The 24,839-nt window shown below is 45.6% G+C and overlaps 1 protein-coding gene across 1 annotated transcript in view; it reads left to right on the forward strand.

Annotated features, from left to right (window-relative positions):
• The window catches only part of SFRP1 (secreted frizzled related protein 1), a 44,223-nt gene extending 22,493 nt beyond the window's left edge, over positions 1-21,730 (forward strand). Inside the window, exon 3 of the mRNA XM_025439519.3 lies at positions 18,146-21,730. Within this exon, the coding sequence (XP_025295304.1) occupies positions 18,146-18,468 (323 nt within the window). The 3' untranslated portion in view covers positions 18,469-21,730. The remainder of the gene's footprint in view (positions 1-18,145) is intronic.
• Positions 21,731-24,839: the final 3,109 nt, after the last annotated feature.

The raw sequence follows: 24,839 nt of genomic DNA on the forward strand, positions 1-24,839 counted from the left end.
AGCCATCTGGTCCACCCCCACTCCTGGGTATCAGTTTTCCTGGTGACTTTTGAAAAAAATCCTTTTCTGCCTTCACAGTTGTGTAACTGCGTGTGATGGGGGAGGGCAGTGAGAAGGTTGAGCATGAAGCTGCCCCTTCACTGGAAGGAGAATCAATAGATTGTGTTGATTTTTCTCTGTGACTGACAGCTCTTTGCCTCAAGCCTTCTTTTCTTACAGACTTAATGTGTCTTCTGGCAGATTTCCTTGTTTTGAATGATTACTCCAAGTAGAGAGCAGGCAAGCCTCGCAAAGAAGTCGGCACTTTTCATTTTGCGCATCATCCCCACCCCATCCCCCTTGCCTGATGTTCTTCAGGAGTCCGTCGGTGAGCAGAATCTCATTCAGACCAGCTGAAAAGTCTCCATGCTCCTTCTCACCCTCCAGGTTTCTTAGAATGAGAAGCCCAGGATGGCACTGAGAAGCTGTCTCATCTTCCCGTGGGGCCCTCTGCATGGATGGTCCTGTGGGGCCTCGTCCTGAGAAACTGTGGCACCGGACAGCTGCCTCGGAAGTGTCCAGGGGTGGGACCTGGGGGCATGCTTGCTAACGTGTGCGCTCATGTCCATCTGTCTTAGTGCCGGCCTCCAGTCCGAGTGCAGAGTGCCTCCTATCGGAGGCAGGCGGGTCAGGGGCTCACCTGGGCAGGCCCTGCCCCCGATTGCTCAGTAAGTTTCCCGAATTGAGGGGATGACTTGCTGAGCTGCAGCCTGCTGTTTGACCCGATTGGCAGCCCTGGGCCAGAATGAGGACCAGGCAGTGCTTCCTTGAATCTCCCTGAAGGCCGTGGGGCACTGGCAGAGGGCTCTCTGGTCCCCGCTTCCCTCCTTCACCACAGCCACTTCTCTTGCAGGAAATGACTTATCTGATAGTGAGCTGGGGGTGTACTTCTTCAGCCTGGAGGGAGCTCAGCTTTCAGGTTTTTGGCACTCAGTACTGGCATTCAAATCTTGAGAGGAGGGTTGCTTGCATTTGGAGGCAGGAAGGGAGGCTGCATGATCCCGTGGGCTGGAACTGGAGGGCTGGAGGTTGTCTTTCTGAGACAGGGTATATGAAAGGACAGAGACGAGGGCAGGTGCCTGGGAAATGAGGGGAGACGCGTTGTCCATGTTCCAGGGGACACCACATCCGGGTTTCAGTACCCGACCAGCTGCTGACAGCGGGGACTGTGGCTCTCATCGCTCCCAGCCTCTACAATGAGACTCTGGCTGGATGGCCTCTTTAGTCCCCTTCCACTCTAAGAATCTGTGCTTCTGTGTCTCAAGTTAGTATTTTTTGAACGCACGCAGGCCATGAAGCAGAACCTTTCCTGCAAAGAAAGCCTCACTCTGAACTCCATTACAAAAAATGGGTCAACACAGACTGCTGGGCTAGAAGAGGAGAAGACCTGGAGGGGACTGGTATGACCACTATAAGGTCCTGGGGCACATCTGACATGCACTCTGTTATGGAGATACCAGGCCCTGGGGCAGGATGTCTGACCTCAGGGAAGAAGGGCTGAGATTATCCAAAGGGGCACTCGTGCTCTTCTTTCCTCCTAGATAGACCATCAGGGACTTTACCAAATGTCCTCTGGCCTGGCAGCCTCTGGGTACAAACGATGGCAATTCCATCCAAACTATGTTAGCCCGCCAGGCTGCAGGCAGAAGCCACTTGTCCCTGCTGCCACTGTCCGAGCTAGAGATCTGGAGATCCCAGGCCTTTGCCCGTCCAGCCTCTGCTGAGCTGCAGCTCCATGTCAGGCTAAGGCTCCCAGATCTTGTAGAGCCAAGGTGTGTTCCCCTCAGCCCAAGGGGGTTCTCTGGCGAAAGCCCTACAGCCAGGGTGCTTGGGCCCTAATGTGTCACAGCCTCTTGTGGAGCAGCTCTTAGATATATTTACATAGCACATTTTCCCCACCGTGTGCCTGATCCACACAAGAGCCCCTGCTTTATACCTAGAGCCACGGTTCCCCCTGCCCCTCAGATCCAGCGCTTGGCACTTGACAATCAGTACCAGGGATCCTTAAGGAAGACTCGGTGACAGCAGGGGGTGGTCATCAGAGGCATTACGGACTCACAACTCCATGAAGCAAAGCGCTTCATGCAGTGGGTACCGATGTGTGAATCTTGGGAGGGGTTTACACTGAAGAAAGCACCGTCAGTCTGGAGTGCCTGTCTTGGCAAGGAAATTCTAGGCATGAGATGGGAACCCAAGAGATGCTGTATCCCATGCGGCAGGGCCTGGTTCCTGGTAGCCACTGGGGGGCAGGGAGCGATTTGGAATATAGCCAGTGGCTCTGATGCGTAGCTGCTGGAGACGGGGTGTCGTAAGATCTATTCTCTAACATCATGGATATGTTTGTCAATGGAGCCACAGAAAACTGAGAGCCACGAGCTATACTACATGGAGCACCTGAGGTGGGATGATATTTGCTATGCAGCCAAATCTGGGAGAGGCACATGCAGACACGGAGGGCGGTCAGCTCTCCAGAAGGTGCTTGGGAAGCCATGCCCCTGGCACTGAGCTCTCTCATGAATCGCTCCAGCAGCTCAGTTTAAGCTCTTCAGAAAAATAGAGACCCTTGAACTGTATTTGTTGAACATTAGGCACAATCTCTGCTTTTTTGTGGAGGACTCATGATCAGGCTAGACTTGAACACAAAAGAACAGTCAGCAGCTTTGCACAGGGATCCTAGATCTCAAGACTGCATCACTGTGTGGGTTCCTGTGACCACTGCCCACAGCTCCTCAGGCTGCCGATCAGAACTAGCTATGGCGTGTGCACCATATTAAGGATGGTTTCAGAGCACACGCTCAGCTTTTTACAGATTGGCACTGTGGGTGCAATTTATATGGTGTCTCTCCGTGCACATCCGTCCACAAAATATGTAAACTGCTACTGGTGTTTTTACAGCACCCGACAGTTGACAAGATGCAGTCCCACTTACCGACTTATCTGAAATCTTTGGATGGGAGCCATCAACTTAAACATTTTGTATTCCGAGGTGACTGTGCAAGTGCTCTGGCTGTGCCTGTGTGCAAAGTGACATTTTGTCTTCCATCTTTTCCTGTCTGTGCTGCCACATCTATCCCCCTCTGCCGTGACCTCCTTTCTCCAACAAACCCAGGAAAGATGGGCCCGTCTTCCTGGATTTTTCCAGCTTTGTACCAGGGCAAGGCTTGCTGCTTGCTGGTGAGGCCTGTGTGGTGGTGGTGGTGGTGGTGGTGTGATGAGTGCCCTCCCACACAGTCCCCGAGGGGGTCTGGGGGAGCTGTAGGAGAGGCCTCCCTCCTGGCTCCTTGGGTGGTGCATCAGAGCTGGGGAAAGGCACTAGGCACAGTGAATGTGTCGGGTCAGCTCTACTGACCCTCTGTAATGGGCATACCTGTTGGGGGAGCTGCGTACTCACAGGACTGTCCTGTGGGGCTCTGAGCCAGAGCCATTGCTCCTGACCCCTGGGGCTTTGGCTGTCTTCAGTAGGCAGGGATGCCTCTGTGTGGAGAGTATTGGGGCACATGGAAAGGAAACCTGCCCAGGACTTGACAAATACCCAGCACGCATTTGCTACCCGAATGGTAGGAGTATGTTTGGGAGTTGGGGGCATGGCCCGAGAATGTGGTCCAGACACCCGTTTCTTGCTGTATTCTGTCCCTGCAGTACCCCAACTCTTTGCCCTTCCGTCAGACTTCTGGTGGGTCTCCTTTGGCCTGGGACCATTTGTCCCTTCTCTGGGGCCCTAGGGGGCCACCGCCTCCATAGTTATGGAGAAGTTTGTTTATTTTTGTTCTTATCTCTTTTTAGTAAGTGGCATTTCTGAAGAAACAGAAAGGAGCATGGTTGGGGGGCGGGCACCATATGTGTTCCCACTGCCTTCATTTCCCCTGTACCACGTGCTCCCCTGAGGCTTGCAGAGCTGATGGGTGGAGAAGGTATGCACCACGTGCCCGGGCTCAGGCTGGACCTTGGAGCCTGCAAAGGGCCACAGGTGGTCAGGTCCCCAGGGCAACTGGGTCTTCTGAGCCTCCCTGCTGTTGACACAAAGCCTACAATGGCAGGGGGTTGAGGGGAAGCAACAGAAAAAATTTAAGTGCAGGAAGTTGGGTAGATACATAGGATCAGAAATATGAGTGACTAAGAAGCACCTATGATGAGAGGAGGGATGGGATCAGGTCTTGAGATGAGGCTTCTGTTTTTATCTCAGAGCAAATCCCAGAAGGAAGTATTTGAGCATTTGGACTTTTTGGGTTTTTTTGGACCTTTCTTAGCTTGATACTTTGGAGAAGTTTATGATGAGTCAGAGAGGTGCTTCCCTCTGCTGAGTCCTTTTACACCTAGAATGCCTTTGGCAGGGAAAGAGGACAGTGAGTCCTGAGTGAGAGCATTCCCTCACCTCAGACCTGAGAAGCAGCTTGCCACAGTGGAAAGAGGACACCCCACGACAGTCTTCTGTTCTGCTTATCATACCCCAGATAGCTTGTGCCTCAGATCACTGACTGGGCATCGGTTTCTTCACTTAGCTGAGGGGACAGCTTAGAACTTTGGGCTGTGTTTGTGACTCCTGGACTCTGCTTGCCCCCAGCCAGGGCCGTCTGTTTCACTGCTTCTGAAGGGTGGGACCTCCTGAGTTAGACCAAGTGTGCCTTGTTCTCTGATCTGTGTACCTGCCAGGCAGCTTTGGGGGCCTGGAGAGGGAGCAGGTAGGGCTCTGTTGCCTGGCTCCTCACCACCAGCTCTACACCAATCACATCTTTAAAACAGGCATGTACTCTTTACATTATGGGACAGTTTCTTATTAGGATGACTGAATATTTTAGTTGGCCTGGGACCGTCCTGGTTTATTCCTATTGTCCTGGCATAATAATCAGTGATATTCTTTCCGTCTCAAAAGTGTCCTAGTTTGGAAGCTCAGTTACACAGTTGGCCCCCGACTCCATGACCAGGGTGTCTCTGTGGTGACCACCCCTGGAAACTTTATGGGGTAGCAAGCAATTAAATTTTTTTTTGGATGGGAAATCCTGGCCAAATGCATACAATGCAGGGTTAGTAGATACTTATTTTTGTGTCTCCTGGGTTTCTGTGAAAATCTGCTTCCCAAATCAGAGAAGGTGATAAACCATGGGAAAAACAGAGGGTCACTAGAGGGGAGGTGGGTGGGAGGATGGGGTAACTAGGTGATGGGCATTAAGGGGGGCCACTTGATGTAATGAGCACTGGCTGTTATGCATAACTGATGAGTCACTGGTCTCTACCTCAGAAACGAATAAAGAACTATGTGTTGGCTAATTGAATTTAAATAAAAGAAAAAAGAAAAAAAAAAAAGAAGAAAGCCTGCTTCCCCTCCTGAGACAGCAGGACCCCTTACAAGGAACATAGAATAACCTCAGAATACTGTCAATGAGCCAACGAGTCGTGATCGGTAGGTTTTAAACATGTCATTTAACCAAATCTTTTCCTGAAATGACTTACTTATTTTGTGGAGACCCCCCCCATTGTAAAGTGCGTATTTATTGCATGAAACTTGGGAAATTGTGTAAAGCAGGTGCAGAGGGTAGACTTCTGTCGCCCATCCTTCAGCACCTGGAGACAGCTGCTGCTAACATTTTGGTAGATTTCTCTCTTTCTGTATCATCGAGAGGCACAATTTTGCAGAATGATTTCTTCCCAGTTAACATTGTATTGTAGGCACTTTCTATCCCTGAGATTGTTTTGCAGTTTTCTTCATCCTGAGCCTTTTAAGAGCAGAGATTTTTACTTACTGTTTCACCACATGAAATTAGTATCATCTTCCTTATTGGTACCATTCAAGAGTTTCAATGGCACTTCTATGGTAGTACTTCTCAGAGACAGTGTTTGGGGTGAACTTGGAGAACATTCTCTGCACACTAAAGAGAAGAAACAGTGAGACCCAGAGAGCAGCAGTTGCCTGCTCAGGCCTCACACAGGGTTTGCTCTTTCACCCGGACCTTTTGGGAGCACCATCTGTGCTGGAGGCGTCGACGATGATGACCTTGCCTGGATTCCCTCTGGCTGAGTTAGTTTCCCCTCTGATACTATTCACATCTTGTGAGCTAGACTCCCTGGGACCAAATTCCAGCTCTGCCGTTGACCCGTTTGTTGGTGCATTACTTGAACTGTTCTGCTTCCTGATCAGCAAACTGGTTATAATTAGAGTATTTCCTTCATAGAGTTGTTGGAAGATTTGTGGAGTTCGTGCATGTAAAAGCATGGAGACCAGTGCCTGGCTTGGAGCTCAGGGCCCAGGCAAGCCTTCCGTGACTCTTGTGCTGGTTGTTGTTGTCAGTGCAAAAGCGGAGGTGCATGCAACTAATTCGTCTCACTCATGAGGCTGTGGAGTTCAAGGCAGTGAGTTTGCTGCTTATGTCTCTTTATTCGTTTGTGTATCTGCTAAGTGTTAGATTGAGCTCTGTGATGTGTTAGGTGCCACACTAGTCAGTGAGCAGAGATGAACGTGATCTGTGCTCTGCACGGGCTCACAGTGGGGAGTGGGGAGGTGGGGCACACTCATGGATTATTATCATGCTCTGCTCAGCCATGGTTCAGACAGGGAGGGAGGCTTATGAAGGTCAAAGCCAGACTGGGCTGGGGTGCTTCAGGGAGAAGATGGGCTATAGCTTGGCCAGAAGGATGGGTAGAAAAAGCATCAATTTTGCCTGAAGTGAGATCAGCTGCCTTTAGAGAGATCAGCTAAGAAAAGAATAAAGAGATAAGAGCTAAGGTGTGCCTGCCACCAGTTCCCAGAGGCTTTGGGCTCACAGCTCTTCAGGGATATCTCGGCGATGGGCCCAGGGCCAGCTGAGGATCACCGTACACCCGAGGGCTCCCCTCCCATCTGCCAAATGGGATAGCATGAAGACCTGCTGGCCACTGGGCTTGGAGGGTGTCACATTTTCGGGGGTATCTTTTTAAAAAATTCCTTTGAGTAGAGTTGACACATACTGTTATGTCAGTTTCAGGCTTACAACATAGCGATGCAGCCTCTCTGTATGTTATGATATCCTCACAACAAGTGTAGCTACCATCTGTCACCATCCAACACTACTACACTCTCATCGATTATATTCTCTATGTTGTGTTTTGGGGCTATCTTTCTGAGTTTAGATGACTTCACTACCAGGACTGGACTCTTGTGCTGCTGTGTTCACTGTGGGCTTCGGCTACGGTTGATTTAAGCAAGGTCCCCAGGCAATGTAAGCAGGTGAGGGTAGCAGTTGCCATCTGAGATGGGCGATCTCAGGGAAAGCCCTTGGATGATTAGTGTTTCTATACTGGATTCCAAAACAGAGAAAGGAAGTATGATGATTTAGAAAGATTGAAATGGAAATTGAGATGAACTTGTCCTGCATTTTTAACAAGTCCTCCAGGTGATTCGGATGACACAAATGAAATGGAATTGAGATTAACTTGTCCAAGTGGGCCTCATGGTGACCCAGAGAAGTAAAGTGATTTATCCAAATTTATACAAAAAGTTAGTGTTGGAAAAAAAAAAAAAAGAAAGTGTTGGAGTCTGAACCGGAAGCTGGAGTCCTCTGCACTGAAATGTATTGCCTTTTGCTACCAAAGGCAACACATTTTTTCTTTTCCTGTTGTTGCAAGATCTGCCTCTGAAGATGGGGGTCCCCTAGACCTTGGTGATTCTGAAAATGGTGCTAGACGTGCTTGCTCAAGGTCAGCTGGGTCTGGGACATGTCCATGTTGAACTTGCTGACTTCAGCTGGAACTTCAGTGAGTTTGGAGGGTGCACAGTGTGTTGGGTCTCCCAGATGTTTAAATACCATCTGAGGAAGAGTTCTCAGAATTCACCACCGTGAATAACCAAGATGACAAATCAAAAAGCCCACCCTATCCTTACTTGCCCTCAAATCCTTTGAACTGTTGGTTCTTAATGTGGTCTCCAGACCAGCCCAACAGCTAGCTAGCTAGCTTTCTTTCTTTCTTTCTTTCTTTCTTTCTTTCTTTCTTTCTTTCCTTCTTTCTTTCTTTCTTTCACATGAGCTGGGGGAGGGACAGAGGGAGAAGGAGAGAGAATCTCAAGCAGACTCCCCGCTGAGTGTGGAGCCCAACTTAGGGATTGATCTCATGACTCTGAGATCATGAGTTGAGCTGAAATCAAGAGTCGGCCACCTAACCAAATGAACCACCCAAGCGTCCCTCACTTGGAAACTTTTCGTGAATACAAATTCTTGGGCCCCTTCCTATTGCTACTCAATCAGAGACTGGCTCAGCGATCTGCATTTTTAACAAGTCCTCCAGATGATTCAGATGACACAAAGTTTGAGGACTTCTCTCAGAGACATGGAGAGCTCATGGCATTTCAGACCTACTCCCCATCTTTTTCCTTCCAAGAGACCACTACATATCCCAGCTTGCCATTTGGGCGAACACTGTGGGGGTGGAATGGAGAGGAATGGAGGAAACCTAGTGACCCTGAGGCAGGAAACACTGTTTGCCTTGGCGGGTTTGCCTGGATTTGGAGCCAAGATTCAATCAATCCTAATGATTGACTGCATTTAAGCAATTCTCCTATTCTCCTCTACCTCCTGCTGGGGGGCGGGGGGAGCAGGAATACGGTGCTTACTGGGAAGGAGAGGGCCAACTCTTTTCTTTGTCCCACTCTGAGGACCTCGGCCCTGCTGCCAGGGCTGCCAGTGCACACGTCTTCCCAAATAAAACCACACCAGGCAGCTCTTTGCTCTCAAAGTGGGGTTTTCATTTTGCACCATTAGCTTAAATCAGTGGGGATTTAACGCAATCCATGAAATCAAGCAATTAGGCAGCAGGATTCCGGATGGCTGACACGGATGCTGCTGTGCTGTGTGTGTGTGAATTTCTGTGGGGGTGTTGGGGAGTATCTGTAAAGTTGGAGATTCCCCTCTGCTCCCTGACATCTCTACCCCAACCTCCCCAAGATGTCTGGGGTCCGATAAACAGGATGACTTCAATGAAATAATTTGCCCCAAATAAGTCACTCAGGAGCATATTCTACATCTGCTGTATTTTGTAAGTGAGAGAAAAAGCAAGCTGCTTTCAATCGTTTTTTGTTCTTTGTTTTTTTGTAACGTATGTCCTGTAGTTAGTAAACGCATGTAAGTATTCAGCATGTGGTTTGTGGTCAGGGGATAGAGTCTGACTTGTTGTGACCAAATGCAGGCTTCTTTCTTTGGTAAACGAATTAATGATGCCAAACACTGGCTCCTGCTGGGAGCAGAAAGGTCTGTTAAGCTGCCTCTGCAGGGCCTTTGTCAGTAGGATTCATCTGGGCTCTGATGCCTCAAAGCCAGCTTGCCCTGGTGCCCAGACCCTCTGCTGCATGTTGGAAGGAGGCTGTGGTTTCTCACAGCCAAACCCTGACCTGAACTGTTACCAAAGCTCATTTGCACTGTTGGATTTGGGGATGGCACTTGCTGCCTCAGGGTTGCCCACCCAAGGAAGTTGTGGAAATGGGGCCAGGATGTAGAAATCAGGTCCTCTCTGTTATTAGTGCTGAGTGAGGTTTTGCTATTTTTGAATAGCAAGGCTATTTCACCTGGAGGAGGGGTGTCAGCCAAGCTCACGGGGCTGATGCCTGGTGTGCCCATCTGTGGGCCTTCCTGATCCAAGGGACTGGGAACAGGTCACTTTGTAACGAGTTTTCCAGTCTTATCCTCCTGTTCCTCAAATCATCTGTTTGAGATCTCCAGTCCTCTCTGCAGGAGAAAGGACAAAAGGCAAGTTACTAGCAATCAGGGTGTGATCTGTTTTCTGCTCTAGGATGATTTTTCATTGCCCGATTGTCCCCAGAATCTACCAAGACCCCATTCATCCCCTTGCTTTCTTGCTCCCTGCTTGGAGGAGCTATGGAACAAAGCAGAGAGCTCTGGATGGAGGGGCAGGGAGGAGAATTCTTACTGAAAGCCCTTAGGAAGCCCTAACACTAAACTTCACTTGAATGAAGAGTAGAGGACCTGGAAATGTAATCTTTGTGCTTCTTTTAAGATCTCACATTTTGTGATTTATTTGTAGTTTATATACATTTAAGTTCTTTACTAGGCTATAAACTTTCTTAAAATGTAAGGTTTTTGAGTCAAAGTAAATGCAGTATAAAAAGTCATAGTGTTAAAATTTTTCTAATTGTAGTTAAAACTGCAGTTTGAACAAAAAACTGCAGTCCCCTGTGTGATGCTTTCCTGCCACTAATTCCCACAACCCATAGGTAATATTTTCCAACTATTTATTTCTAACTAAATATTTCTAACTAATTATTTCTTTTGATATTTAGCCAAATGGAGTCTATTTATAGACTAACTAAAATAACACTAATTTTTTTAAAGATTTTATTTATTTGAGATAGAGAGCATGAGCAGGGGGGCCTGCAGAGGGAGAGGGAGAAGCAGACTCCTCCCTGAGCAGGGAGCCTGACAGAGGGCTCGATCCCAGGACCCCGAGATCATGACCTGAGCTGAAGGCAGATGCTTAGCCAACTGAGCCACCCAGGTGCCCCAAATAACATCGATTTTTAATTTTAATCTTTAGTTATTACTTATTGATTTTGCATTGCTGAAGATGAAGATTGATACATCTTACATGTCCACTCCTCTCCATTTACAATAAAATTATACCACACTTTGGGTTAAATGACTACTCAATATTTAAGGTACCACAATAAATAAATGTGACTTGCAGCTGAGGCATGTAGTCTAATGCATCTACATTCCCTTTCCTGTGTGCCTTTTTGTTTTCCTTTGAGATAGCAGTTGTCTCATTTTCTGTTCCCTGTTCCTTATGTTTACAATAAGAATTCAGCCCTAAACTTTTCTGCAGGTATACAGCAGGTCATCTGCCTGAGCCCTCTTCCTCTGGTTTCGGTGTGGACTGATTGAACTTTAGGCCTGCCACGTGGTTGTTCTGGAAAAATCATTTTAAGACTTCCATTACTTTTCTTTTTTTTTTTTTTAGGACTTCCATTACTTTTGTCACATGTTAGATCTTTGATGTCCTCAATCCTGTGTCTGTCTTAATTTTGTGCTTTTGTAGAGCACCTCATGGAGTAGTTTCCTAAGAAAAAAAAAATGAATGGAAGACAGCTTTCTTCTAACCATTGAACTTCTGAAGATGTCTTTATTCTACACTCAGACACTGATTGATAGCTTGGTTCAGGTTGAACTTGGGAATTTTAAAGGCATTGATCCATTACCCTCCAGCGTCTAGTGTTGCTATTGATAAATCCAATGTTATTCTGCTTGCCTGATCCTCTGCACTAGAGGTATAATCTCTTTTTCTCTAGACGATTTTATTTTTTATTTTTTTATTTTTTTTATTTATTTATGATAGTCACAGAGAGAGAGAGAGAGGCAGAGACACAGGCAGAGGGAGAAGCAGGCTCCATGCACCGGGAGCCCGATGTGGGATTCGATCCCGGGTCTCCAGGATCGCGCCCTGGGCCAAAGGCAGGCGCCAAACCGCTGCGCCACCCAGGGATCCCTCTAGACGATTTTAAAAGTTCTCTTTATGTTGGTGTTTCCAATGTCATGATTTGTTGAGCTGGGTCCGTTTAATCTGAGAATTCATGTTTATTTCTGGGAATTTTCTTGTATGATTTCTTTGGTATTTCTCCTGCTCACTTCCCTGGTTCTCTCTTGTTCAGATGCAGAAGCTCCTGGCTGAGCCTGTTGTGTCTTCTTCTGTCGCCTATTTCCCCTTTCTTTGTCATTTTTTTTTTCAGCTTCCCAGGAAACTGTTCAACCTTATCTTAAAGTACTTGTCTAGCATTCTCACATTTTAAATATCCAAATACTCTTTTTGTTCTCTGAGCATCTCTTCTAATAGCTTTCCATTCTGGTTTTAGGAACACGAACACAATGCTTTATCTAATATTATCTTTGTAAAAAGTTTCCTTGTGTTCCCTGCATGGTTTCTCTTATCTCTGGATTCTCTTTTTGTTTGTTTTGTATGTTTTGGTCTCTGTGGTTCACACTTTGAGGCTTTGTGTAAACGCTTGCTGATCCCTAGCTGGCCATTGGAATTGAAGAGTGAGGCAGTACATTGAAAGCTCTGTGTGTGAATGCGTGGCCTGTAACTTGTTAGGGCCTTGTTTTAGAGTTTTGCTGGTGGAGGAGCTGCAGGTCTTTTCTTTAGGACTACTAATTTCTTTAGATAGAAACTCATCACTTCTCTTTGGGGGCTGTAAATGCAGTGTTCCAAGACCTGAGGGAGTCACTGCTTATTGTGCAGACTGTCACTTAATCCTATGGAGTGAATACAGCCCATTACCACCCTGCTCTCCTTTGCGTCTAGGGTGCCTAAGCCCAGAATCTGGTTCAAACCTTCTATATAGGATAAACCTCTTGGTTGTTGCTGAGGTTGGTGAGAGGCTGTTACCAGATTTATGGCCCAAGGCTAGTGGTTCTGAGTATCTTTCTAGAGATTTTTAGCCACTTCTTAGATTTAGTACAACCTCTGTAATAGAGCTCAGAAGTCCCCAGTGGCCCCGAATCATGAACATTTCTGGGTCCTGCAGTGTGGATTGGCTTGTTTCTTACAGACATCTCTATCCATAAGCTGCTAGGTTTCAGCTTTTCTTCTTGTCAAGCCAGGGTTCACCATCCATTTGCTTTCTATTATCCTGCCTGCTGATATGTTCTTGTTTTCTCACATGTGTTTATAACTTTTTTTTTTTACTGTGATTTTAAACTGACTGCAGAATGGAGTGCAAATGATTGTGTGTGCTCAATCTAATGTGTTTGACTAGAAGTAGCCAATGGTAACTCCTCACAGACATTCCAGAAGCTTAGTGGTATAGTATACCTTTTATTTTTTCTTCCCAGAGGTTTTTAGCTCCCCAGGATTCACCCCCACCCCTCCCACAGGCCATCAGTGCCCCCAAATCACCAAGTTGAATGATCTTGTCTCATACTCATGCTTGAGCTTAGCAGCATTTGGGATGGAGGAGCATTTCCTCTATTTGAAATACCCTCCCCCTGTGCTTTCTGAGACACTTGGCTGCCTGGTTTTCCATCTGTGCCTCTGATGACTTTTTACAATAAAACTCCCTCTCTCCCCAGTGATGGTGCTCCCCAAGGGCCCGCATTCTCTCTTTTCCCTGTACTTGACTTTTCACTTGTACTTCACTTTCACTTGTAATCAGCCAAGTCACAAATCTGATCACTGACTTAGCTCCTTTCCCACCTTTTGCATTGGATCCTTCTTGCACTCCGGCAGCAATTCCACATTATTGGTAGTATGAATGGCTGGTTCTTGGCCAAGGGTTGCCATACATTCAAGCACCCTGTCTAGGTACTTGGACAAATGGTGGCACTGTTAGGGTCAAGGGGAGGGTCAAGAAGAAAAGATGGTTTTGAAGAGAGTCTGGGTTTGAATTGGGTATAATGAGTTTCCTGTTCTCATTTCAGCCTCAGAAAGATACCCAAGCCTCATGGGGAGGCTACCAAGGAAGTATCATTTCTGAGCAAAAAAGTGGTTTGCCTCATGGGGAGGCTACCAAGGAAGTATCATTTCTGAGCAAAAAAGTGGTTTTAGGTGACTAAAAATGAAATGAAATTTTAAGAGTCTACCTGAATATAAGAGGTTATTTGTTTTAAGATTAATGAGAAAGACCTAGAAAGCCCCTAACCTCAACCTTAACTTGGGCTTTCAAAGTTTCTGGGTCTCTGAATTCTTGCTGGCAGTGACCAGTAAGGTGAGAGGTGGGAGTAATATTCTAGACTCAGAAGATGTTAAGTTGTTGCTAAAAACAAACAAACAAACAAACACCTGTTAAGTGTTTTGTTTGTTTCTTTTGTTTTAGTTCAGGGTCCAGGTGTGTTCTAAGTAGCTGAGATCACGGGCCTGAGGTTGTAGAAGCATTTCCCTCCAGGGTGAGAAGGGCACCGTAAGAAAGAGAAGACCAAGCCTGGGGTGGGGTGGTGCCAGAGAGGAGATCTCCGGGCTCCCCAGGATTGCCCCACATGGGCCTTCTTGATGGCAGTGCTGCCAGGCCAGCAGGCAGGCTACGCTCTGCACTTCACAGGTGGAAAACGGAGACACAGGGAGCTCAGAACCAGATCTTGTGGTCACACAGTTAGAACCTGGGACCCGGTACTCTGTGCAGTGCACCAGCTGTTGCCTTTTGCCTGCCTCACACCATCATTTGCATTGTAAACGGTGAACCCAGTCTATGGATAGATCTCTGGGGGTCCAGGCACTGTCTGCAGGGTGGAGGCCGGCTGGGATGGGAGGAAGTGGTGATCGGTTCCAGGCTGCTCCTGGGCCAGCACCCATCCCTGTCCCAGAAGCCCCTGGATGTGGTATGGTGGGGGGCTGTGCACATATCCACAAGGCCCAGAGAAATCAACCTTGGACTGCTAATCGCCTATCCAAACATTGTTGGTAATCTGCATCCCTAAAATAAACCCTTAAAAGATGGAAAGATGTTAGTAATTTCTGGCCATATGTGCCTCCTCCTTCCTTACTCTCCCCACCTCAAAAAAGAAACTGAGCCAAATGGCAAGAAATAAAGAGCCTAATGCATAACACATTTCCATCATTTGATTCCCCTCTCCCCTCGCTGTCCCCCCACCTATGTAAACTGAATTCCTTTACACGGTCATGGCAAAGGAACATTAATTTTTGATTTGAGTTGTGATTAAAAGCAACACAATCAAAAGAGTGAAATAGTTTCCACTGAAGCAATATCATTTTAAACCCAGTCATGGTGTAGTAGGAAAGAGTGTGGTCTTTGGGGTTAAGTGTGGGTTTTAATTCTGATTCTATCTCTTACATACTGTGGCTTTGGGTTGTCATTACTTAACCTGAGTCCTTCTCCTTGATTGTAATAAATAATAACGGCTCCCTCTTAACATGATTGCTGCGAGCACAAAGTATGGAGCCGTGCACAGCACAGCCTAGCCTATGCTCATCTGTAGAGTCCAGCACCCAAAAACCGATGACTCATTTCTCTGCAGAAAAGAGGGTGCCTGCAGGGTGCCTGCATGGCACAGTCGGTTAAGTTATCTGGTTTTTGATTTTGGCTCAGGTCTCCATCTCAGGGTCGTGAGATTGAGCCCCGTGTCGGGTTCGTGCTCTGTGCTCCATGTGGAGTCTGCTCATGACTCTGCCCCTCCCCCATGTGCTCTCTTACTCTCTCTCTTTCAAATAAATAAATAGATAAAAATAAGAAAAATAAAAGAGGGTGCCCACATTGCCAGTTGGGGCATGCACTCATCTCGCCTGGTGATATAAATGATTGCTTCTATAAGAGAATGGTTCTCAGCCTTAGACTTTGGGAAGTAGCTTAGAGTTCATCTAACACTATGGGGCCACTTTATTTAGAGGGTCTTATGAAAGGAGCAGAATTGTTCTTATCTCTTACCTTCCTGCAGTATTCCTTGCTGCCCTTTCTTTCTTTCTTTCTTTCTTTCTTTCTTTCTTTCTTTCTTTCTCTCTTTCTTTCTCTTTCTTTCTTTCTTTCTTTCTTTCTTTCTTTCTTTCTTTCTTTTCTTTCTTTCTTTCTTTCTTTCTCTTTCTTTCTTTCTTTCTTTCTTTCTTTCTTTCTTTCTTTCTTTCTTTCTTCTTTCTCTTTCTTTCTTTCTTTCTTTCTTTCTTTCTTTCTTTCTTTTCTTTCTTTCTTTCTTTTCTTTCTCTTTTCTTTCTTTTCCTTCTTTCTTTTCTCCCTTTCTTTTCTCCCAGTCCTGTTTTCTCTGTTTTGCAGAGAGGAGGCAGAGATGGAGACTTGACTTTGCCTGGGCTGAGGCAGTGAGTCTCCTCTCTTGCTGGTCTCTTATTCAACCCCATTGAGAACTTTCCTCATTCAGTGAGCCACAGACCAGAACAGTTGAAGTCTTTTCCCAAGTGAACCACCAGGCACAAAGTTCATCAGCCAATAAGGGAAGCTAAGCTGGGTGTCAGCCTGTGTAGGCATGTCTGGGGTGAAGCCCTGGATGGGTGGTTTCTGTTGCTTTCTGTTTGCCACACTCCTGCCTGCTGATCCCCACTACACTCTGTCCAGAGTGGGGTTAGGAATCAGGTATAATCAGAAGCACTGGGCAGTGGCTGGTTTGGGTCCGGAAGAGCTTAAAGAAAGGAACTTGTTGGGAGGCTATGTTCAGCTCACTCCTGTGTATGCTGGGAAGCCTGGGCCAGCCTTTAAGGTCAAGATTAATCCTCAGAGAGAGCCTTTTGCTGCTCAGTGCCCAGTTCCTGAACCTTCTGCTGCCCTTGGGAGTGAGGCATTTCTTAAGGGATACCAGGCCCAGGGTATTATATGAGATTAAGTAGACTGCAAAATCCGGAACTCTTTTTGTAAGAAAAAGAAAGCAGTGGGAGCATTTAATTTACTGACTTTGACACATTCATTAAAGGTTCGTTCCTAGGATGATCTCCCCTCCTTATTCTCTGGTTAGCCAAGGGTGTTTTTTCTAATAAACTAAACACTAAACAATAAATATAGTGTTTCCTTTGCCAGAGCAGTTTTTTTTTTTTTCAAGCAGGAGAATGCCTTCTATCATTTTATAAATGAAATCATTTTGAAATGTGGATGAAACCAGGAAATGAGTCTGAGCTTCTCCCCCTTATTTCCTTGATCCATATAGCCAGTCATATAAATATCAGGTTCATTATGAAGAATTTTGCAGCCATAGAGTCAGCATGGGCTATACAATGATTCAAAGTGAACATTTAAGACATGGGTTGAAGTTGGGGATTAGTGACTTTGGCCAAGTAAATTTAACCCCCTGTACCACAGCTTTCTCATCTATTAAATGGGAAAAATAATTATACCTTCCTCGTGAAGTTGTTAGGTTTAATTGAGGAAATTCATGGAAAATACTTAGCACACTTCCTGGCATGTGATATGCTCTCCTAATTGTTAGCTAGTGCTATTCTGTTCAGATTCAAGCCTGTTCTTGTGGAGTGTGGGTAGGAGCTTTGAGTTATTAAAAAGAAGGAGCTTGCTAATTTTGAATTTAGAAGAATTCAGAGGATGCACAAATTATCTGGTGGCTGGCATCTGGAGAATGATTTTCCTCTCCTTTGGAGCTATCTGGGCTGGCCAGCTTGAGAGGGGAGTTGACTGTCACAGCGACGATGCTGTATTTTAAGTACATTTACCTCTTATAGAAGGCCTCCACATGAATTTAATTATCTTCACCAACCAGACCTTGCAGAGCCATCACTAAATTTCCTGTCCATACATGCACATTAAAATAATGTGAACTCAGGCTCTGTAGAGACAAAGAAGAGATAGATGGACTTGGTAGATGGGTGCAGAAGCTTGTGCCCACATCTTCTGTTAGACTCCAGGGGTCATCACTTGGATTTCTCTGTGAGGACTTCACCAAGAGTTGCTCTGATCTGTCAAAAGCTCAAAGCAGAGTTTGGTTCTGTGTGGATCTACCCAGTGGAAAGAACATTTGTGGCACCCGTTAGTGGTTGCCTTGTGGTTGACAGAACATTAGCAGTACCTGCTGTCAGAACTCCCTAGAGGCACAGTGGTAGGGATCATGATTTCTCTGGTGCAGAAGTTGGGCACTGATTATTGATGCGGTCAAGCATCACCATTGGATGCACCATTTACATTTCCCCATTGCTGCGCCTTGCACACATAGATTGCCAGTCTGGTTTGCCAGACCCAACTTTCAAGGACTTTTAGGTCCTTTGGATGTTGAAAATCCAAACCAATGGCTTTCTCTTTAAAAACAAAACAAAACTCGGGGTGAGTTTTTTCTTTGAATCCTGAGGTCTGTAGCATTAGATTATATAGATAATATTCAGTTATGTGATCCCCTTCTCTTAAAGCCTTGTGTGATGTTTTGAGTCACTGAATTTTTTTTAAAAAAGAGAAATATGATTGGGTTCTGAAACTGTATTCGAGAATCTCATAGTGTCCCAAGGCAATTATCGAGTTACCATTAAACACCATGAAAGTAGGGGGCAGAATCCGAATATAGAGAAGAACCGAGACCTTGGTGCTCATCTATAAAACGGCCTCTTTCTTTGACTTGCCAGTGGCCTTTCCTTTCGGCCTCACCTGGAGCCTTCAGTTTAGGTTATTGCTTTAGATGCAAAACTTTCATTCTAACATGCTTTCTTCCTCCTTCTCTCCTCTTCCCCTCCTTGCCTGCACCATCTCTAGCATTGAGGATGAAAATCAAAGAAGTGAAAAAAGAAAACGGTGACAAAAAGATTGTCCCCAAGAAGAAGAAGCCCCTGAAGTTGGGACCCATCAAGAAGAAGGAACTGAAGAAGCTGGTCCTGTACCTGAAGAATGGGGCTGACTGCCCATGCCACCAACTGGACAACCTCAGCCACCATTTCCTCATCATGGGCCGGAAGGTGAAGAGCCAGTACTTGTTGACGGCAATCCACAAGTGGGACAAGAAAAACAAGGAATTCAAAAACTTCATGAAGAAGATGAAAAACCACGAATGTCCCACTTTCCAGTCAGTCTTTAAGTGATTCTCCCCCGGGGGGCAGGTTGGGGAGGGAGCCGTGGGCTGGGGTGAGGGGTGGGGCTGAGCAGGCCACCCTAGAACCTGGACGTTCACGCTCAGTGCTCCTTCGGTTGGTAGAGGACCTTGTAATTCCAGTTGGCTTTGCTCTGGCAGCATCCATCCCCACCCCTTCCCCCCTGTAGCCATGCTCCAGACCCGGGACAGCCAGTATTTAAAGCCGCATGCCCAGGTAAGGAAAACCATGTAGATTAGGAAGTCTTCTAGGATCGACTGTGGAACAGCACATCACTGAGTAAAGCAGGTGCAAACCATTTCAACCAGAGACAGCCACTAAAAAAGAAAATTTGGCCAGTAAACAAAAACAAAAGCAAAACCGAGATTGGGCTAAAAGTGAGCGACAGCAACAAATAAAAGTTCTGCAACTTTCTTTGTGTTGTTACAAGTTGCTTATGGATCCTATCTGCCAATCTATGCCTTTGGGACTAGAACATTCCAACTATTGGTAAGATGTGCTCTTCATTCCAGAGTAGCTTCTCTTTGTGCCTGCGTTGGACAGAAACACATACCACTCCTACCACTTAGGATCAGTTCCAGAAGGTCAGTGTAAGGGAGAAAAAGCACAAGGACAGTATGTAATCGACAACACAGGGAGGTCAGGCCTGCCCTGCCTTTCCACGTGATCGTCCTGTGATGTGAATCAGCTAGCCTCAGATGCCATGTGGATGGCAGTTAACAGCAGCCTCCGTGCATGATAGGACCTCCAGACATGTGGAGGGCGGCACATGCCTGCCTTTGTGTGAGGAAAAGGAAACACTGTGGCCGCCAAACCCTGGGCCGGAGAGAGATGACGATTTTCAGACTGAGAAGGCAATGGTTAATGGTTTCTAGAAAGCATCGCTAGAGAAAAAAACAAAGGAAAAAATATTAGGAACAGCCCCACAAATTGCTAGTCAGTATGAATTGTAATTGGGTGAAGAGCTTTGTGCTCTAATTTCATCTGTCCATTCATTTCACTTTCTTTTTTTCTCTTTTTGGGGGGAGGAGGGAGAAGAACAGCAAAACCCTATGAACTTCTCAACGTTTAAAAAAAAAGTCTACATTGACACTTGAAAGGGGTACTGGGCTGAGGGTCTTTTAGTGCCTTTGAAGCTACTTTCCAGCAGGGCAGCTTTCTCACTGGACATTTGGGGTGGGAGCTGGGTTTACCTGATAGCATAACTGTGTGGCCCTATTTTCTGAGGAGTTCTGGATTGTCCTGGCCTCCACACAGTACCAGGCAAAACTCACAGTACTTTCTATGCTTATTCTTTCCTGTAAAGAAGTGGATTACTTTTGACCTGATTGTGGATCAAAGAAATTCAGAACAACCAGCCTGCCTGTCCTTCTGCACTTAAAAAAAAAATTTTTTTTTAATTCTGCAGAGGGAAAGTTAAACCCAAAGTGTCCCATCTAAGGAGAGAATTTCAAAGGCAACACATCTCTGCAAGTTTTCCTGAGTGCCCTAAGATACTTCTTAAAAACCCTTGTGTTTAATAAGTGATGTACATAAACTCACTCACATAAGCAACTTTACTCCTTTTGTTCAGTGTATAGGAAGTCACTCTAAGCAATTAATACTAATTTGCTCCTCAAGCCCAATTTTTAATCCTCTGTAAAACCTGAAAGTGGTGAACTAGTGGTTGTCCCTCTGGGTGAATGTTTATACCCAATCCTGAAGCTGCAGTGATGCTGGGAGGTGTCACCCCCGTGGCCCCTGGACTGACACAGAAACAGCGGAAGATTCTGTTAATTTTTGAAGACTCCAGTCTGAAAATCAGCATGCCAACTTCATTACCTACCTGAGGGTTATCCTGATATAATTAACCTCTCACAATTAGTGATCCTGTTATTTTAACACTTTTTTTTTTTTGTGGTTCTCTCTGAACTTTAATCATAAAGTGTTGGGGATCTTAAGTGATTTGCCTATAATTTTGGATGATCTTTTTAAAATGTGTATATATATTAGTTAATTAGAAATATTCTACTTTCCTATTGTTAACTGAAATTCAGAACGATTTCATGAATGCATGGATCTGGGCCTTGTTTGGGTTGGTTAACTCAAGAGTTCAGTGCTCATATGTATCTGCTCATTTTGACAGAGGGCAACACGCAGCAGGCCCTGTCCAAAGCAGGGCCTTGGGAAGGGGTTTGTGTGGGGTATTCGCAGTTACCGCTTAAAGACTGTGGAAGAATGGGTGGCCGTGCTGTGCGACTCTCTAAATGGGAATTCTCAGGTAGGAAGTGACATTTTCAGCACGAGTTCAAAATATATTGGAAGTAGGAATTGCAGCCGCAGGTTTTATTCCGATCAGACAGTCCTGGGACTGGTGAGTTTCACTGCGGATCTGAGATACACACTATCTTTGTCTATAACACATCAGCAATTTTAGGGCATGAAGGGAGGTGACAGGCCCAAAGCTGTATTTTTCTCACAATCCTTTGGTTTTCTCAACCAAGGGTACAGCAAAACTAATGTGTAGACTATCTGCATGGTCATCGGTTTGCAAAAGAGGAGGTCTGTATGTGATTCAGTAGTTGTTGCCAGTTCAAAGGTCATATTTGTGATGGTTGAAAATCACTCTGGGTAGAATCCTGCGAAGTCATTGGCAGAACTCAGCTCAGTCTTTGAAGATTACTAGTTCTCTTAAGAAGTGAGTTGAGAATCCCAAGAACACTTTCCTTTTAGACCGTCCCATGGAATGCGTGGCTCTGGGTGTCCGTACGTTAGCACCGAGGGCTCCCGAAGGCAACATGCGGTCAGAGTTCCAGTTTTCATCTGGATCTGTAAATTACAGAAAGCCCAGTGCCCAAAGCTAGAATGTGTGTTTCTCATCAGACTCCCAAGCAACTGGTTGCTCTCTCATAAGTCCGCAGATGCGGGCTCAGGCCATCCGTTTCCGAAGCGCACCTTGGGGACTCCCAGGCAATAGCTTCGCAGCCACTCTGATCTGTCACCAGCAGATACATAGGGCATGGGTGAAATTCCTGTTTCCTCTAGTCCCCTCACGTAGCACTCCTCTTCTAGAGTCTAAATCTTTTACAAAAGCTTTGAATACTGTGAAAATGTTTTACATTCCATTTCATTTGTGTTGTTTTAACTGCATTTTACCAGATGTTTTGATGTTATCACTTATATTAATAGTAATTCCCGTATGTGTTCATTTTACTTTCATGCTTTTCCTGCCATGTATCAATATTCACTTGACTAAAATCACTCAATTAATCAATGATAATGTGAGTTGTGCCTTTTTCTACCCCCCTCCCCGCCCCCCGAGTGATAGACTACTTCCCCTCTGCATCCCCCTTGCTTGAGTTTCTTCAGGGATGTTTTCTGGTCTTCTTAGCTTTACAGCTTTGAAATGATAAGTAGGTGTGGGTGGGCTGGAGGAGCACCCGGGAGGCACCATCGGCTCCCTTCACCTCCATCCCACATTGACCATCTGCTCCCGTGAATAACTTCCAGAAGCATTTCTCCTGGCTGTGTGTGCTTTCAGACCACAGCAAAGGTTACATACTTGCTCTGCAAAGAATGTATTTTTCTTTTTTTCTTTTTTTTTTTTTTTAAGAATGTATTTTTCAACCCTGCCTTTCTTTTCCATGTTTTTGGTTTCAAATGCTCTCTCCTCTTCAGCCAGTTCCATGTTAAAATTACCAACTAAAATTTGAAAACTCTCTGGGACCCAGAGTCTTAGACCCGCATGAGGTCTTATAGGACACAACATCCAACTGTTTAATTTAAATTTTAATTTACAGATGGAGAAGCTGAGATGGGGGATGGCTGGGGTTTCACAAGGAGTTTGGGGTTCCCAGGTCAATGGTGTCACTGGAACCAGAACCCAGGGCTGCTAGGGGCTAGACACATGGGAACAACATCTGAGTGACTCCCGAGCTTCTCTTTGGATCCCAAGGGTGGCACTTGCTGAGCCCAAGCCTTTTCATATTAGATGATATATGTTTTGCCCAAGGAATTCCTCAGTGTGACTTTTAATTCTGTGAGCACTCACAGGGACAACTTCATTGAACACCATTCTCTGATTAACAAGGCACCTCCAAACCTCAGACAACTGGCAGTTTTACCTAGAAGTGAGTAAATACTCTCTGGTCACCGAAAAATACAGGAGCACAGAGAGACCATTCTCAGGCATGGTGTGAGGACTTGGGAACAGTCCATGAAAGCTGTGCCCTAGTATCTAAAGATTTTCCCATGCTGATATACATTAGCTCTCCTAGTGATATGCTAGCCAAGTCAAGGCAAATATTGGCATTTTTTCCTTTTTATTCCCCACTATGTTTAATGAAAAGGAAAATCTCTTTTAGGTTGGGTGTGGATATCTTTGTCACCTTGCTGAAGCCCCATCACTGTGACCCATAATTTCCCATTGCTGTTTTGATTTTTTTTTTTAACAAATCAACAAAAGGATAGTGATGTACAAAGGCATCTTGGCTTCTGCTGCTGGAGTCTTCCTGGAGTTTGGGCTCCCCAAGGGTCAGGACTGCTTAAGCATTGTGCCTTAGAGTTGCTGGTAGCACCAAGGTTAGGAGCCTTGCTCTCAAGCTCTATAGCACCCACACTTCTTTAGGGGATTATACAGGTGCTCTCCTACTCAGGGGCAGAAAGAGATGAAGGGTCACAATGTTATCTGTTTGGCTGGTCTTACTTCTAAGGTTATCTCCCCACAATTGGTACAGAGATTTCTGCAATTCACCTTTGCTCCAGAGGAAGAAAAGTCTGTACCAATCACCCAACAGTAATCAAAGGAAATAGAATCACTCTTAAGTTTTAGCATGGATCCCCAGAGCTTTCTAAGAAATATGAGTATGGATTCATTTTATTATTTCCCCCAGAATCTTAGTCCATTCCAAGCCCCAGACAATTATCTATTCCCTTCAGAGAGAAAAGAGTCAGAAGGAAGTTTCCAACTTCTTTCCCAGTGTAAGGGGGAAATTAAGATAACACACTTTCAGTGTCAGATAAACCTCAAAATTTCATTGAAAGAAAATTATTTTTTTTAACATAGATCATTGAGGAGAGCCTGCTAACAAGTGGTTTTCTGACTTCCATACCTGGTAATTCGGATTCAAAAGGTTTGCCATGGGTCTCTAGAATTTGAACTTTGAACTAGTGCTCTGGGTTTCTCAGATGCCAGCAGTCTGTTGGATCTTACATTGCAAAGCATTTTTGCAGGACATAAGTTGCTTGGGAGCTATTATTTTGGTATCTCCCTTATCCCTACCCATGTTCTCCGTATTACTTTAGCCCTTTCTAAAGTTCTGAGTTATTCTTACTAGGTGTTAGTTAATAAAAGAGGTAGTGTGGAGACACGAGGGCAGGAAGCCTCTTTCCTTTAGCTAGGTACATCTGGCTTCCCAAGTAGTGCTTCTCAGACTTTAATAAGCACAGGAGCCACAGAGCCACTGGTGACTGGGGGAAAATGCAGGTTGTTTGGGGGTAAGGCAGTGGGGCTGGAGTCCTGCATTTCTGATGGGCTCCTGGTTGTGGGGAGAGGCCGCACTCTTGGTCTGCTGAGCACACTTTGAGGGTGAGGCTGGAAGGGAAAGTGAGAAGGGCTGTGGGGCTAAACGGTATCTTTGCTTCCTGCTGTAATAATGCCTCATCTGGGCACCCTACGTAGATCCTACCTCCTCTGGACTCAGTATTAACTGTGCTTTGGATTGGAAAGAAAATCACTATGTGAGAGACCCCCAGTTAGAAACCCAACCCTGGTGGCTAATCCTCTCAACCCTCCACTCATTTGATTTCACTTTCATCCCACGTCTTGATAATTGATTCTTCTTCAGCAGACCTCACTTATTCTGGAAACTCACAGGTCCCTTCTTTTTTTTTTTTTTTTTTTTTTCTTCCTCAGCAAACTGAGCACTCCCAGCCTCTGCCCTCTACCGAATTCCCTTAGTTCCTAGGCCTGGACCACCAGGCATTGTTGAAGTTGACCAACTGGTGGTATTTACCTCGACTCTGCCGTCCTATCTGAATCTGACAACAGAATTTGGACTTTTCATGTTCCATTTGTTCACATCTGGGCAGTTTCAAGCTAAGGTTATGGGAGAGGCCAAGAAAAGGGGAAAACTGAAGTATTTGGAGGGGAAATCCCACCTCTTTGATAAATTGAGGACAGCCTGCCGAGCCGGGCTGATTTACTGAGGAACAGGCGTTAGGAATTTCTGTCAGCGAGGGCCTTTTTGTAGGTTTGGAGAAGATGGGTACCAGAACAAGCTCCAAATAGGAGCAGAAAGCTCCTGTGTCTTTATACATCTGTGGACTATTTAGATAAGAAGGAGCTGTATTTAATCATGGAGAGAATTGTTTGCTTAAATAAA

This window comes from Canis lupus, chromosome 16 (genome assembly GCF_003254725.2).
Source record: "Canis lupus dingo isolate Sandy chromosome 16, ASM325472v2, whole genome shotgun sequence".
Lineage (NCBI taxonomy): Eukaryota > Metazoa > Chordata > Mammalia > Carnivora > Canidae > Canis > Canis lupus.